The sequence below is a fragment of the Canis lupus genome, chromosome 21 (genome assembly GCF_048164855.1).
Source record: "Canis lupus baileyi chromosome 21, mCanLup2.hap1, whole genome shotgun sequence".
Lineage (NCBI taxonomy): Eukaryota > Metazoa > Chordata > Mammalia > Carnivora > Canidae > Canis > Canis lupus.
The window spans coordinates 30,559,281-30,570,818 of NC_132858.1; the positions used below are offsets into that span (position 1 = coordinate 30,559,281).

Here is an 11,538-nt window from a genome sequence, read left to right on the forward strand (position 1 = left end):
TCCTCGGCGAGCGCCGGCGGCCGCAGTCCCGACCAGCCCGGCCCCGGTGCACTCGGGGTGAGTGGGGCGGGGGCCGCGCGGCCGCTGGGGCCCAGGGGCAGGGGGCACGGGGCGCTCGGGGCACAGCGGGCCCGGGAGGCCGGGGCGACGGTCAGCAGCCCTCGGGGGGACCACGGGCGGCAGCCAGCCTTGTGACCCCGCGTGGCAGTGCCCTGGGCAAGCCGGTGACAGCTGGTGTCTGAGGGGGCCGGGGGGAGCCAGCCGGGTGGGGGTGGGCGGGTGAGCCAGCTGGGGGGGCCGCGGCGAGGCAGCCGGGGTGGGGGGTGGGGGGGCCGGGAGTCAGCTGGGGGGGCGTGGGGGGGCCGGGGGAGCCAGACGGGGGGTGGGGAGGCCAGGGGGAGCCAGGTGGGGGGGTGGGGAGGCAGCCGGGGCGTGGGGGGGGTGGGGAGGCTCCAGGGCCCCGGGAGGCCCCCGGCGGGGTCCCCGAGGCCAGCTCCGCTCCCCTCCCCTGCCCTGTCCCTAGGGCGGGGGCTCCCCGGGGTGGAGGGGTCAGGCGCAGGGAGCTCGGTGGGCGGCCCCTGCCCCGGGCCCACGCACCCCGAGCTCACAGGGGACCTGGGCCGGGGGCGCTGAGATTCCTGGGCGCGCTGCATTGGAGGCGGGCGCGGGGCGGGGCGCGGGGCGCCGGGCGCGTGCGCCTCTCCCCGGGGGGCCTGCCTGGGGCCCGGCGGCTGGGGCTCCTCTGGGCTGCGCGGAGCCGGGGGCGGGGGGGGGCTCCGGCCCCCGCAGCCTCGGTCCTGAAGAGGGCGGGCGCCGGGCGCGGCTGCCGGGGTGGGGGCCGCCGCCAGATGCCGGGTGGCGCCCGAGTCCCCGGAGGCGCCTGGCCCTTTAAGGCAGAGAGCGCTCCTGCGCGCGGCCCGTGTGCGCATGAGTGTGTGCGAGCGTGAGTGTGAGTGTGAGTGTGCGGGCGGAGGCGGCGCGGCGGGCCTGCGGGGGACCAGGTGGCCGTGCGGGGGCGCGGGGGGCTCGGGGCGCCCGCCCTGCCCGCTGACGCGCTCGGCCCCCCCAGGACGGCAGCGGCGGCCCCGAGCTCCGGGCCCCAGGACCGCCCCGCGCCGCCGCCTCGCCCGCGCCGCCCGGGCCACCGGGAGCGCCCACTCCCATGGCCGAGCAGCAGATCAGGTGAGGGGGCCGCGCGCCCGCCCCGCCCCGCCCCGCCCTCCTCCGCGCCCCTGCACCCCCCGCGCCCCCCGCCCCCGCCGCCCGCGCTGACCCTGCCTCCCTCAGCCTGCCGGCCAAGCTCCTCAATGGCGGCATCGCGGGGCTCATCGGCGTCACCTGCGTGTTCCCCATCGACCTGGCCAAGACGCGGCTGCAGAACCAGCAGAACGGCCAGCGCCTGTACAGCAGCATGTGAGCCCGCGGCGGGGCGGGCGGGGAGGCCGGCGGGGGCTCCCCGGGGTCAGGGTGCGCGCCCGCGCGCGCTCGGCTCGGCTCACCCTCCTCCTCCCCCCTCCTTCTCCTTCCCCTCCTCCCCCCCTCCTCCCCCCCTCCTCCCCCCTCCTCCGCTCCTCCTCCGCTCCTCCTCCTCCCCCCTCCTCCACCCCCCCTCCTCCCCCCTCCCCCTCCTCCTCCCCCTCCCCCTCCCCCTCCCCCTCCCCCTCCCCGGCCGCAGGTCCGACTGCCTCATCAAGACCATCCGCTCCGAGGGCTACTTCGGCATGTACCGCGGTGAGGCCGGGGTCAGGGCAGCCACCGAGGCCGGTGCGCCAGGGAGGCGGGGGGCAGAGCCAGGCAGGGTGGCCCGCTGGGGCCTGTGCGAGTGTGGACGGACCAAGGGGCCTGGGTGCCGGGAGGGCCACGCGGCCTGGCCTCCGTGGGGAGGGGAAGCTCTCAGCGCCCTCCCAGGGCACCCCCTGCCCTCGGGGCAGGTGGGCCTCTGCCCGCCCTTGCTGGAGCCCCGCAGGAGGAGGCCTCACCGCAAAGCTGCTTAGGAGACAATCCCCAGGCCTGGCTCTGCCCAGACCCTGAGCGGAGGCCCGCCACTGCCTCCCGGGCTCTGGCTCACCCAGGCCTGTGTCCTCCCCTGGGGCTCCTGCGCACACCCACAGCCCCCACCCAGTGGGAGCACCCGCTGACCTCTGCTCCCCCCCCCACCCCGGAGGTGCTCCTCGGGGAGGCCAGAGCGGGAAGATCACACAGGCAGGGTGAATGGAGCGCCAGGCGGAGGCACTGCCCCTGTCCCTGCCCGGTCCTGCCCGCCTGGCACCAATGTGGGTGAGAGGGCAGGACGGGGAGCCAAGGAGTGACTGGGGTGAGGCTTTGCCAGCTGGGAGGCTGGTGCTGGCTCAGAGCCTCCTCCGCTCTGGCCACCGACCTGCCTGCGTCCCCCGTGCCCGCAGGAGCCGCTGTGAACCTGACCCTTGTCACCCCAGAGAAGGCCATCAAGCTGGCAGCCAATGACTTCTTCCGATACCAGCTCTCCAAGGACGGGTGAGGGGTGCGGGCCAAGGTTGTGAGGGGGAGGGGTCCGCAGCCACAGAGCGCTCTGCCTGCCGACCCATCCCCCCTGCCTCCTGCACTCGGACTAAGGGATGCTGAGTCAGTGGTGCTTAGGCCCCAGCCACGTGCACCAGCCCCTGGAGGGTGGGATGTGGGGGGCCTGACCCGCTTTCCCTGTTACCCGAGGCCCGGGCCACAAGGCTGGCCCTTTGGGGACATGAGGCCCCTGGTCTCTCCACTGCTCTTTGCCTGAGAACGGCCCTTCCACCTTTCCCAGGCCCCATCAGTGGGGCCATCTGTCCCCTGGGCTCGGTGCCCACTGCTGGAGGGCCGGAGGGGAAGTCTGAGGCTGGCGGGTCCTGTACCCCTCCAGGGCCTCATCTGCCCCTGCCACCCCATTCCCCTTCACGCCCAGGGCAGCCAGCAGCCCCCTGAGCGGCGGGGCTTCCGCTTCCGCAGCTCGGCCCCCACCCCTTCCCCGCAGGCAGAAGCTGACCTTGTTTAAGGAGATGCTGGCTGGCTGTGGGGCCGGCACCTGCCAGGTGATCGTGACCACCCCCATGGAGATGCTGAAGATCCAGCTTCAGGACGCAGGCCGCATTGGTGAGGGGGGAGGGCAGGGTCTCAGCTGGAGCCCCATCCCCGCGGGGAGGTGGAGATGCAGAGGAAGAGCCAGCAGGCCCTGCCTTCTCTCCCCAGCTGCCCAGAAGAAGATTCAGGCCCAGCTATCTGCCCAAGGGGGCGCCCAGCCCGCCATGGAGGCCCCGGCCGCCCCCCGGCCCACAGCTACCCAGCTAACCCGGGACCTGCTTCGGAGCCGGGGCATTGCCGGCCTCTACAAGGGCCTGGGGGCCACGCTGCTCAGGTGGCAGGCCGGCGAGGGTCTGGGGGCGGGGAGGCCTGCCCACCGCCCACCGCTAGGGCACAGCTAGGTGACCAGCGGCCCTCTCTTCCCCACCCAGGGACGTCCCCTTCTCCATCGTCTACTTCCCCCTCTTTGCCAACCTGAACCAGCTGGGCCGTCCCGCATCTGGGGAGAAGTCTCCCTTCTATGTGTCCTTCTTGGCTGGCTGTGTGGCTGGGAGCGCGGCCGCCGTGGCCGTCAACCCCTGTGACGGTCAGTGCCTGGCACTGCGTGGGGGGCTGGAGGTGGAGGCTCAGGCGTGGGGTGGAGGTGGGCCGCGCGCTGACCCGCACACCCCCCTGCAGTGGTGAAGACGAGGCTCCAGTCGCTGCAGCGCGGTGTCAACGAGGACACGTACACGGGGTTCCTGGACTGCGCCAGGTGGGGAGGCCCGGGGGCGGGGGCCGGGCCGGGGCTGGGGCTGGTTGGGGCCAGCAGTCCTGACCACCGTCTCCCCACAGGAAGATCCTGAGGCACGAGGGCCCCGCGGCTTTCCTGAAGGGCGCCTACTGCCGCGCCCTGGTCATCGCGCCGCTATTCGGCATCGCTCAAGTGGTCTACTTCCTGGGCATCGCCGAGAGCCTGCTGGGGCTGCTGCCTGGGCCCCAGCTCTGAGCCCAGCGGCCACCCACGCCCTCCAGCCCAGCGGGACCAGAGTGGGGGCCGGAGCCCAGTGGCCGCCCAGGACTGAGCAGAGGAAGTCTCTCCCCAGCCTTTCCACGCGGGTGGGGGGAAGCGGAGGAAGGGAGCAGGGTCCACATGGGTGGTGCACCCGGGCCCCTGAGGGGCCCTGCCTGTGCCACCACTGGGAGCAATGTCTTATTTATGTAGAAAATGCAGAAACCTTTACATTCCTGGAGCCAGCCCCGCCACGGCTCCGCCCCGGCCTGAACAGCCCCAGGGACAGAGCTGGTCTCTGGGCTGGGGCCCCCAGGCCTGGGCTGAGCCAGCGGACCCTACACTCCAGTCTACCAGCTCTCGTCCCCGAGGCTTGGCCCCTAGTCCACAAAGGGGGCCCTGCACAAACCTATTTATTGCCGAGCACAAGTGCTCTGTCCATCCCTGTGTCCATCCGTCCAGCCTCTCCCTGCCGCTGCCCCTCTCACCTTGGCCAGCCTTGCGGGAGGATTGGGGTCTCCAGCCCCCCATTATTGAGCCAGGAGTCCGAGCGGGGGGTCACACTGAGGTCTGACCCCTCCAGGCAAGCCCCCCCCCTCCGTGGGATCCAGCATCCCTCCTGGTGGGCCTCTACCCCCGCCGCAGGCTAGGGACCCGTAGCGTGTGAGGTCTGTGTGCATGTGTAAATGTCTGGGGAGCAGGTTGTGTCCAGCAACCCTCAACTGACCTGGCCCTTCAGAGGTGGGGCTGTGTGCGGTGGGGGGGCACTGCTGGCCTTACCCACACAGCGGGCAATGTGTGTGTGTTTGTGCTGTGTGCGCCCTAGGCTCCCCTCTGACCCCATCCAGGAACTTATTTTTCCAGCCTGGTTCTTGCTGCACCTTGGCAGACCCCTCTCCTGAGACCCCCTGACCTTGGGTCCAGGATTGGCCAGTAGGGAGGGCAGGCATGAGGACCAGTATGGAGCCTGGGGGTACCTACCCCCTCCGCCCTGCCAGGGCCCACCGTACTCTCTGGGCCTCTGCAGAAGGGCTCTGACCACACTCCGTAAACTCTGCCCTCCCTCCCGGGACCCGCCCTCGTTTGTGGATGTTGTGAGCCAAAGCAGGCCTGCCCCCTGCCCCCCAACCCCCCCCCTCCCACCCCAGGCCACGTGATTGTATCGGTGATTGATCCTGATGTGCTGGTGCTGTGTACCCCACCTGGGCTCCGTCCTCCTCGGAGGCCCCTTCCGGTGACACTACCTGGGGCTCGGGCCCGGCCCCGCAGTTCACGGTTGTTCCTGGGAGCGTCCTCTCCCACCACATCTGTACCTTGGAAGCTGCTGCTGCTGCTTACAGAATTATATTTTTTCTTTTGAAGAGTTTTAAGAAGTTGTAACTTTTTGTGTCTTGTCTTGTGAGAAGATAAATAAATATTCTAAGTAGATGGCGTCTCTCTGAGATCCACTGGGGGCAGGGGTGGGGTGGGGTGGGGGTGCTCCTCGGAACCGGCTCCCTGCCCTGCTCGCCGACCTCCGTCCATCCACCCGCGGACCCGCCCCGACCTGGGGGAGGGCCTGGGCCCCCCGATCCCCTCGGCGGCGGGATCGGAGGTGCGGGACGGCGGCCCCCTTCCCACCCCCCCCAACGCAACCGTCCTGGGGCCCCACAGCGGAGCTGGGCCGGGCCCGGCGTTCCCGCCAGCCGGGGGCGCCGTGGAGGCCGAGGGGGCGGGGCCTGCGGCGATGCGGCCCCGCCCCCTCGGGCTGCGGCGCCCAGAGCAGTGCACTGTGGGAAACTCCCAGTCCCCGCAGCCGCAGCCGCAGCCGCAGCCGCCGCCGCCCTGGTCCCGGAGAGCGCGCCGCGCCGAGGACCGAGCGCCGGGAGCAGCAGCGTAAGGCCTTGGGGCTCCGGGGCCCGGGGCGCGGGCTGCGACGGGGCGGCCTCGCGGGGCGAGTGGGCAGCTCCCGCCTTGAAGGTCACGGGGGGCGCCTGGCGGGCCCCGCTCTCTCCGGCCCCGCGGCTCCTGGGAGGGGGAGGGGGCACTGGCTGACGTCAGCGCGAACCAAAAATAACGGGGGGCTGCGGGGGGCGCAGACCACCCGCCCTTGGCGAACTCGGCGCCCCGCAGCTGGGCGCCCATCCCGAGCGGCAGGGGTCGAGGGGCCGCCCGGGCTCCCCGGGAAGCGGGGCAGCACCTGGGCTGCTCGCTGGGACACCCTCATCACGCAGCGACCTACAGGTGACCTTCAGGTGTGGTCAGGGTGCCTGACCTGGGTGGAAAACCTGGGCCTCGGCTTCCCAGGTGGGCTCCCTGCCCCCAGTGGGGGGGCTTCTAATCCTCCCTGAGGAGGAGCAGACAGGGGGCGTCCAGATCTTCCGGGAGAGATGGCTCAGGCCCAGCCGGTACCCCCAGTTCCCCCAGCACCCCCCAATGGAACACAGGATCTGGGCCCGGCCTTTCCCATAGCCTGGAGCCCCCATCCTCTGCCCGGGGCCAGGTTTGAGGGTGCTGGGGCTGACGGACATGGCCTGTGTCCACCCAGGCTCACACCAGGGGCCCCCCCCATAGGCTCAGGAAGGACTCCCTGCCCTTGAACGGCAGCAGGCAAGGCGGGTCTTGGGGGTAGGTCCCTGGAGCTGGGGAGGGGCAGGGCCTGTCCCTGCCTGCCCGCCTAGCTTCTCCAGCCGCGGGGCGACACCTCAGGTGTGCTGTATCCCAGTTCTGGCAGCGAGGGCCTGTTCCCACCCCCTGGCACCAGCGAGCCCAGCCTGGGTTCCTGCCCTGGCACCGCACGGCTGCCACGCCCTCCGCTGACCACATGCCTCCTCAGGACCACATACCCTCCCCCCTCGGCCCCCCTTCCCCCGGCCAGATGGAAATTGCACACGTAGGAGCAGGACCGTTTTGCAGATGGCTGGTCTCATCCCGTCCCCCAGTCTGCTTGGGGCAAGCAGGCTCTTCCTGTGCGGTTGGAGGGGCTTCTTGGGGAGCGGTCGGTCGGGGACAGACGGAGAACAGGCCCTGCAAGAAGAGCGCCCTGAGCGAGGTCTCCTGGGGCTGTCCAGAGACCTGGGCGGGGCCTCTGTGGGGACAAGATGGTAGGGGCCACCAGGAGGGCTGAGTCTCTTGCCCCGGCCTGACTGTGTCTCTCTCCAGGCCTAGATAATGCCCAGGGGTGAGCTGTCCTGAGCCGCTGTGTTCCAGCTACCTGTCCACGCACACCCCACGCAGCCTGCAGCTCCTCCTACCATGGAGTCCCGGGGGAAGCCGACCAGCAGCCCCAAGCCCGACACCAAGGCCCCCCAGGCTGCTGCTGAGCCCAGAGCCCCGCCAGCTGCAGATGGGAAAGCCCCCTCCGCTAAGCCCGGGAAGAAGGAGGCCCAAGCAGAGAAGCAAGAGCCTGCGGCGGCCCCCACCCCACCAACTGCCAAGAAGACCCCGGCCAAGGCTGACCCCACCCTCCTCAATAACCACAGCAACCTGAAGCCGGCCCCGGCAGCCCCCAGCAGCCCCGAAGCCACCCCCGAGCCCAAGGGCCCCGGGGACGGGGCCGAGGAGGAGGAAGCCCCCAGCGGTGGCCCCGGGGGCCGAGGCCCTTGCCCCTTTGAGAACTTGACGCCCTTGCTGGTGGCGGGGGGTGTGGCCGTGGCAGCCATGGCACTAATCCTAGGTGTGGCCTTCCTGGCCCGGAAAAAATGATGGCCGGTGCCCAGGTGGGGGCAGAGCCACTCTGTACAGACCTCAGGAGCGTAGTGCATGCCCAGCTCACGCAGCTACTAGACGTCCCTACCTGTGTAACACATATATGCGCAGCCCCCACACACGCGCAGGCACCGACACGGACCGGCCCCTGCAATGGAAAGCAAGCCCCCTCGAGGCCCCCAGCACTTCCCCTCCCCGTCCCGGGCAGACGTCCCTGCTGGGGCCGTGGTCCGGGGGCGGTGGGGGCAGCGGCCCTCCGGTGCAGCCTGCCCGCCCGCCAGCCGCAGCCGTGTCCCCCCTGGACACACTCCCGAGCGCCCGCCGGCCCCGAGAGAGGCCCCGGTGGTCCTGTGCGCTCCCTGGCAGCGGGGTGCGGACGGGTCCCCAGGGCACAGGCCTAGCCCGTGTGGGGACATTAAAGGGTATGGCTGTTTCACTCTCCCCATTTCTGCTCTTTGTTTGTAGCTGGGCCGGGCCGGGGGTCCACGTGTGTACGCCCGGCGCCAGGCGACTGAGCCAAGGCCACGCAGCGGCCGAGCTTCTGTGCCCCCCCGCCCATCGCCTGTGCCCCAGCCAGGCCCAGCTTGTGCCCCGGGGGGCAGCGGAGGGCTGCCCAGCCCAGCCCCCCGCCCCACTGCACCCTTTGAGTCTCACTAGCGTATACATGCAATAACCCGTAGAGTAGAGCTGCTTGGAGGGGGCCCGGCACCCATGGGCACCAGCCCGCTGGGCCTGCAGGGACACTGCGCCGTGCAGCCCTCGGTGCGGTGGCAGCGGGTGCGGGCACGGGGGGAGCCTGGCCAGCCGGCCGCTGAGACCCCGGGCCTGAGCGCAGGCCGAGTCTGAAATAAACTATGTTGTGTAACGGCCGGGCTGGTGTCCTCGCCTGCTCGGGGCTGGGAGAGCAGGGCCCACGCGAGGCCGGGCCCCCGCCGCCCCGCCAGGCTTCCAGGGAGGAACAGGGAGCCTGGGCCCTGACCCTAGGTGGACTCCCAGCCCCAGGCCTGGGCCACCCCGCAGGGCTGGACTTGGTGGGCGCACGGGGCACCTCGCTCCCGGGCTCAGGTCTCCGGCCTGCGGGTGTCTCTCCACTCCCTGCCGTGAGTGCCCCATCTGTGGGGCCCAGACCAGACTGGGGAGGCGGGCTTTCCTCCTCCACGGCCCACAGCTGCCCGAGCCCTCCCCAGCTGAGGACTTCAGCTGTGGGCAAGCGGGAGGCGCTTGGCGGGGGGCAAGGCCCCGTGGGGCTGCCATGTCGGGGGCACGCCCTTCTCTTCTCTTCCTGGTATCCACCTCCCTGAGTGGCACTCCCCAGCCGTGTCCCCACACAGCAGGCCCAGGCAGGTCTGGAGAACCACTTAGAGCAAAAACATGCCGAGCGGCCCTGAAGTCCCAGCCCAGGGACGCCCTCCAGACCCCACCCACAGCCACCTGCCAGAGCCAGGCCCACGGGGCGGGGGGCCGTGGAGCAGGGCAGTGGCCCTGAAGTCCAGCATCCGGCCCGCCTGCCCCGCTGCACCAGGGCCACCCCTCGGGCTCGTCGGGTCACCTGCCACCCTTGGCTGTCCACTCCCTCTCCCCATCTCCCCATTCTGTGGCTTATGCTCTAAACCCGAACAGGCTCCCCTGATGTTCTCGAGAACGTGTGCAGGGCGCAGAGCTCCGCCATCTCCGCCTAGAAGTCCCGCCGCCGCCTGCCGCCCTCGTCGGTCCCCCGGGGGCCAAGCTTGTTTCCAAGGCTTTGCAACTCAAGATATGATCGTGATGCCACGTGGGCCCCGTGTCTGGGGTGGGATGCGTGCACCGCATGCAGACCTCTGTCGTGGTCAAATCCGCAGAACCCTCCCCAGCCCGGCTGAATCGAGCACACAGCTTGGGCATTAGGCACGTGTGTTGCTGCGCGAGGTCCAGAGAGCTAGGGACTCGCGTGGGGCAATCCTGCGGCGTCCAGGTCTGGCCCACGTCCTCCAGGCCCGTCCACGGTGCGGCGGGGGTCAAAACACCCTTCCTGGGCTGAGCCACATTGTGAAGTTGCACCACCTATGGATCCCGTGTCCACTTGGCCCGCAGACCCCTTCCGGCCGCAGGGGACACCGCTGTGAAGGCGGGCGCACACGTGTCCCCACCGCCCTGTGGCCCCATCCACGCAAATGCACCAGCTGCGGGCCGGCCGCGAGGGACGCGGGCAGGGTGACACACCACGCTGGCCCGTGCAGGGGAGGCAAAGGCCCCTTCCTGTTGCTTCTGTTTGCTTCCATCTAATGTGCTGCTTTTCACGAAGTTCTCGGCCGCGTGGGTCTTGCCTCGGGTGATTTTTCCCGTTGGTGCATCTGTTCCTGCAGAGGGAAGGCCACCTCCCCCGGACTCGGAGGCCCTCTCCGTGTTTTGCACACCACGTCTTGTCGCAGCTCAGGTACCCTCACTCTGTGGCGGGCCGGTGGCTCGTCTCCTGAGCCGGAGGTCCTAAGGGCCCAGTTAATCACACGTCACTGCTGCTCCCTTTTCCGTTTACGCCTTGCGATCTCGGGTGGAAGGAACCACTCTCCTGTTCCAGGCTGACCTCCTTGGCATCTACTCACGTTTAGTAAATGTGCTTTCTTTTATTTTTTATTTTTTTTTTTTAAAGATTTTATTTATTTATTCATGATAGTCACAGAGGAGAGAGAGAGAGAGGCAGAGACACAGGCAGAGAGAGAAGCAGGCTCCATGCACCGGGAGCCCGACGTGGGATTCGATCCCGGGTCTCCAGGATCGCGCCCTGGGCCAAAGGCAGGCGCCAAACCGCTGCGCCACCCAGGGATCCCCGCTTTCTTTTATTTTTTTAAGATTTTATTTATTTATTCATAGGAGACACACACAGAGAGAAGCAGAGACCCAAGCAGAGGGAGAAGCAGGCTCCCTGTGGGGGGCCTGATGTGGGACTCGATCCCGGGACCCCGGGGTCACACCCTGAGCCGAAGGCAGATGTTCAACCACCAGGTGCCTGGGAAGGTTCCCGGCATGGCTCCCCCTCACCCATCCCTGCTCCATCTGGGGCCATTTCCAGAGACAGGAATGAAACCACAGGACCTTCCGACCGCAGCACGTGTTTCGGGGTCCCTGACCCGAAGCATAACCCCAGGTTCACAGGCACCACTCCCGCCCCCGCAGAGCCCTGTGCCCAGCCCAACCTTACCTGGCCCACCTGGGTGATGAGGTGCCGGGCAGCTGGTCGACGATGCCCCAGGACGCCATGCCCACGAGCCCCAGAGCTCAGGACCTCAGCCGTGACCCCCTTCCCCCAGGAGGCCTGGACCCTCCCCAGGAGTCAGTCATCCAGACCCAGGCCACTGGCTGCAGAGCCGTCTATCCCCTGAAGCCCCGGAGGGAAGCGCTGACTGCCAGTTGCTCCCCTGCAGCAGCCCATGCCACCCAGGGCTAGGCGTACCCCTCGACACCTGCCGGGGGCCAGGGGGCCTCAGGGTCTCGGGGCTGACCCTCTAGAATGGGAACCCACTCAGGAAGCGGGAAGATGAGCCAGTGTGACCAGATAGGTACAGAGGGCAACACCCCCAAGGTCACCCGGGGGGACCCCTGCCTAACCCCAGTCACCATGACCTCTGGTGGCCTCTGGCATTGTGCTGTGCAAGTCCCTGCTGTCCACGGGGACCTACGCAGGCAGGACTGCGCCACACCCAGAGTAAGGCTTCTGGTTGCAAGGCCCCACGTCACCACACCTGTCCCCAGGCACGCTGCCCACTCCAACCCCCAAAGCCACAAGGGACCCAGACCCTTACATTTGCCAGGGCTGGGAGCTGCTGACACACCCAAACACGCTGGCTCGTGCA

The 11,538-nt window shown here is 69.5% G+C and overlaps 2 protein-coding genes across 6 annotated transcripts; both read left to right on the forward strand.

Moving 5' to 3' along the window:
* The first annotated feature begins 38 nt into the window (after positions 1-38).
* On the forward strand, positions 39-5,452 carry SLC25A22 (solute carrier family 25 member 22). 3 transcript variants are annotated; one of them, XM_072791194.1, is made up of 10 exons: positions 39-57; positions 1,070-1,182; positions 1,288-1,413; positions 1,676-1,731; positions 2,403-2,493; positions 2,918-3,105; positions 3,202-3,367; positions 3,465-3,619; positions 3,712-3,787; positions 3,868-5,452. In XM_072791194.1, exons 2-10 carry the CDS (start codon positions 1,163-1,165, stop codon positions 4,019-4,021), a joined length of 1,032 nt encoding a protein of 343 aa, XP_072647295.1. In that variant the 5' UTR covers positions 39-57; positions 1,070-1,162; the 3' UTR covers positions 4,022-5,452. The 3 variants fall into 3 exon arrangements, with proteins under 3 accessions (XP_072647295.1, XP_072647294.1, XP_072647296.1); XM_072791193.1 differs by lacking the exon at positions 39-57 and having other exon boundaries at positions 2,987-3,105; XM_072791195.1 differs by lacking the exons at positions 39-57; positions 1,070-1,182 and having other exon boundaries at positions 1,328-1,413; positions 2,962-3,105.
* A 298-nt stretch (positions 5,453-5,750) lies between these two features.
* On the forward strand, positions 5,751-8,152 carry CEND1 (cell cycle exit and neuronal differentiation 1). Of its 3 annotated transcripts, none has more exons than XM_072791200.1 (2): positions 5,751-5,899; positions 7,166-8,152. In XM_072791200.1, exon 2 carries the CDS (start codon positions 7,259-7,261, stop codon positions 7,706-7,708), a length of 450 nt encoding a protein of 149 aa, XP_072647301.1. In that variant the 5' UTR covers positions 5,751-5,899; positions 7,166-7,258; the 3' UTR covers positions 7,709-8,152. The 3 variants fall into 3 exon arrangements, with proteins under 3 accessions (XP_072647301.1, XP_072647303.1, XP_072647302.1); XM_072791202.1 differs by lacking the exon at positions 5,751-5,899 and adding an exon at positions 6,107-6,247; XM_072791201.1 differs by lacking the exon at positions 5,751-5,899 and adding an exon at positions 6,115-6,258.
* Positions 8,153-11,538: the final 3,386 nt, after the last annotated feature.

Bases quoted from the DNA above. Each gene is read 5' to 3' on its own strand.
- CEND1 (XM_072791200.1), top strand. From the start codon at position 7,259: ATGGAGTCCCGGGGGAAGCCGACCAGCAGCCCCAAGCCCGACACCAAG.
- SLC25A22 (XM_072791194.1), top strand. From the start codon at position 1,163: ATGGCCGAGCAGCAGATCAG. The intron at 2,494-2,917 runs GTGAGGGGTGCG...CTTCACGCCCAG, and splicing joins TACCAGCTCTCCAAGGACGG to GGCAGCCAGCAGCCCCCTGA. The intron at 3,620-3,711 runs GTCAGTGCCTGG...ACCCCCCTGCAG, and splicing joins GGCCGTCAACCCCTGTGACG to TGGTGAAGACGAGGCTCCAG.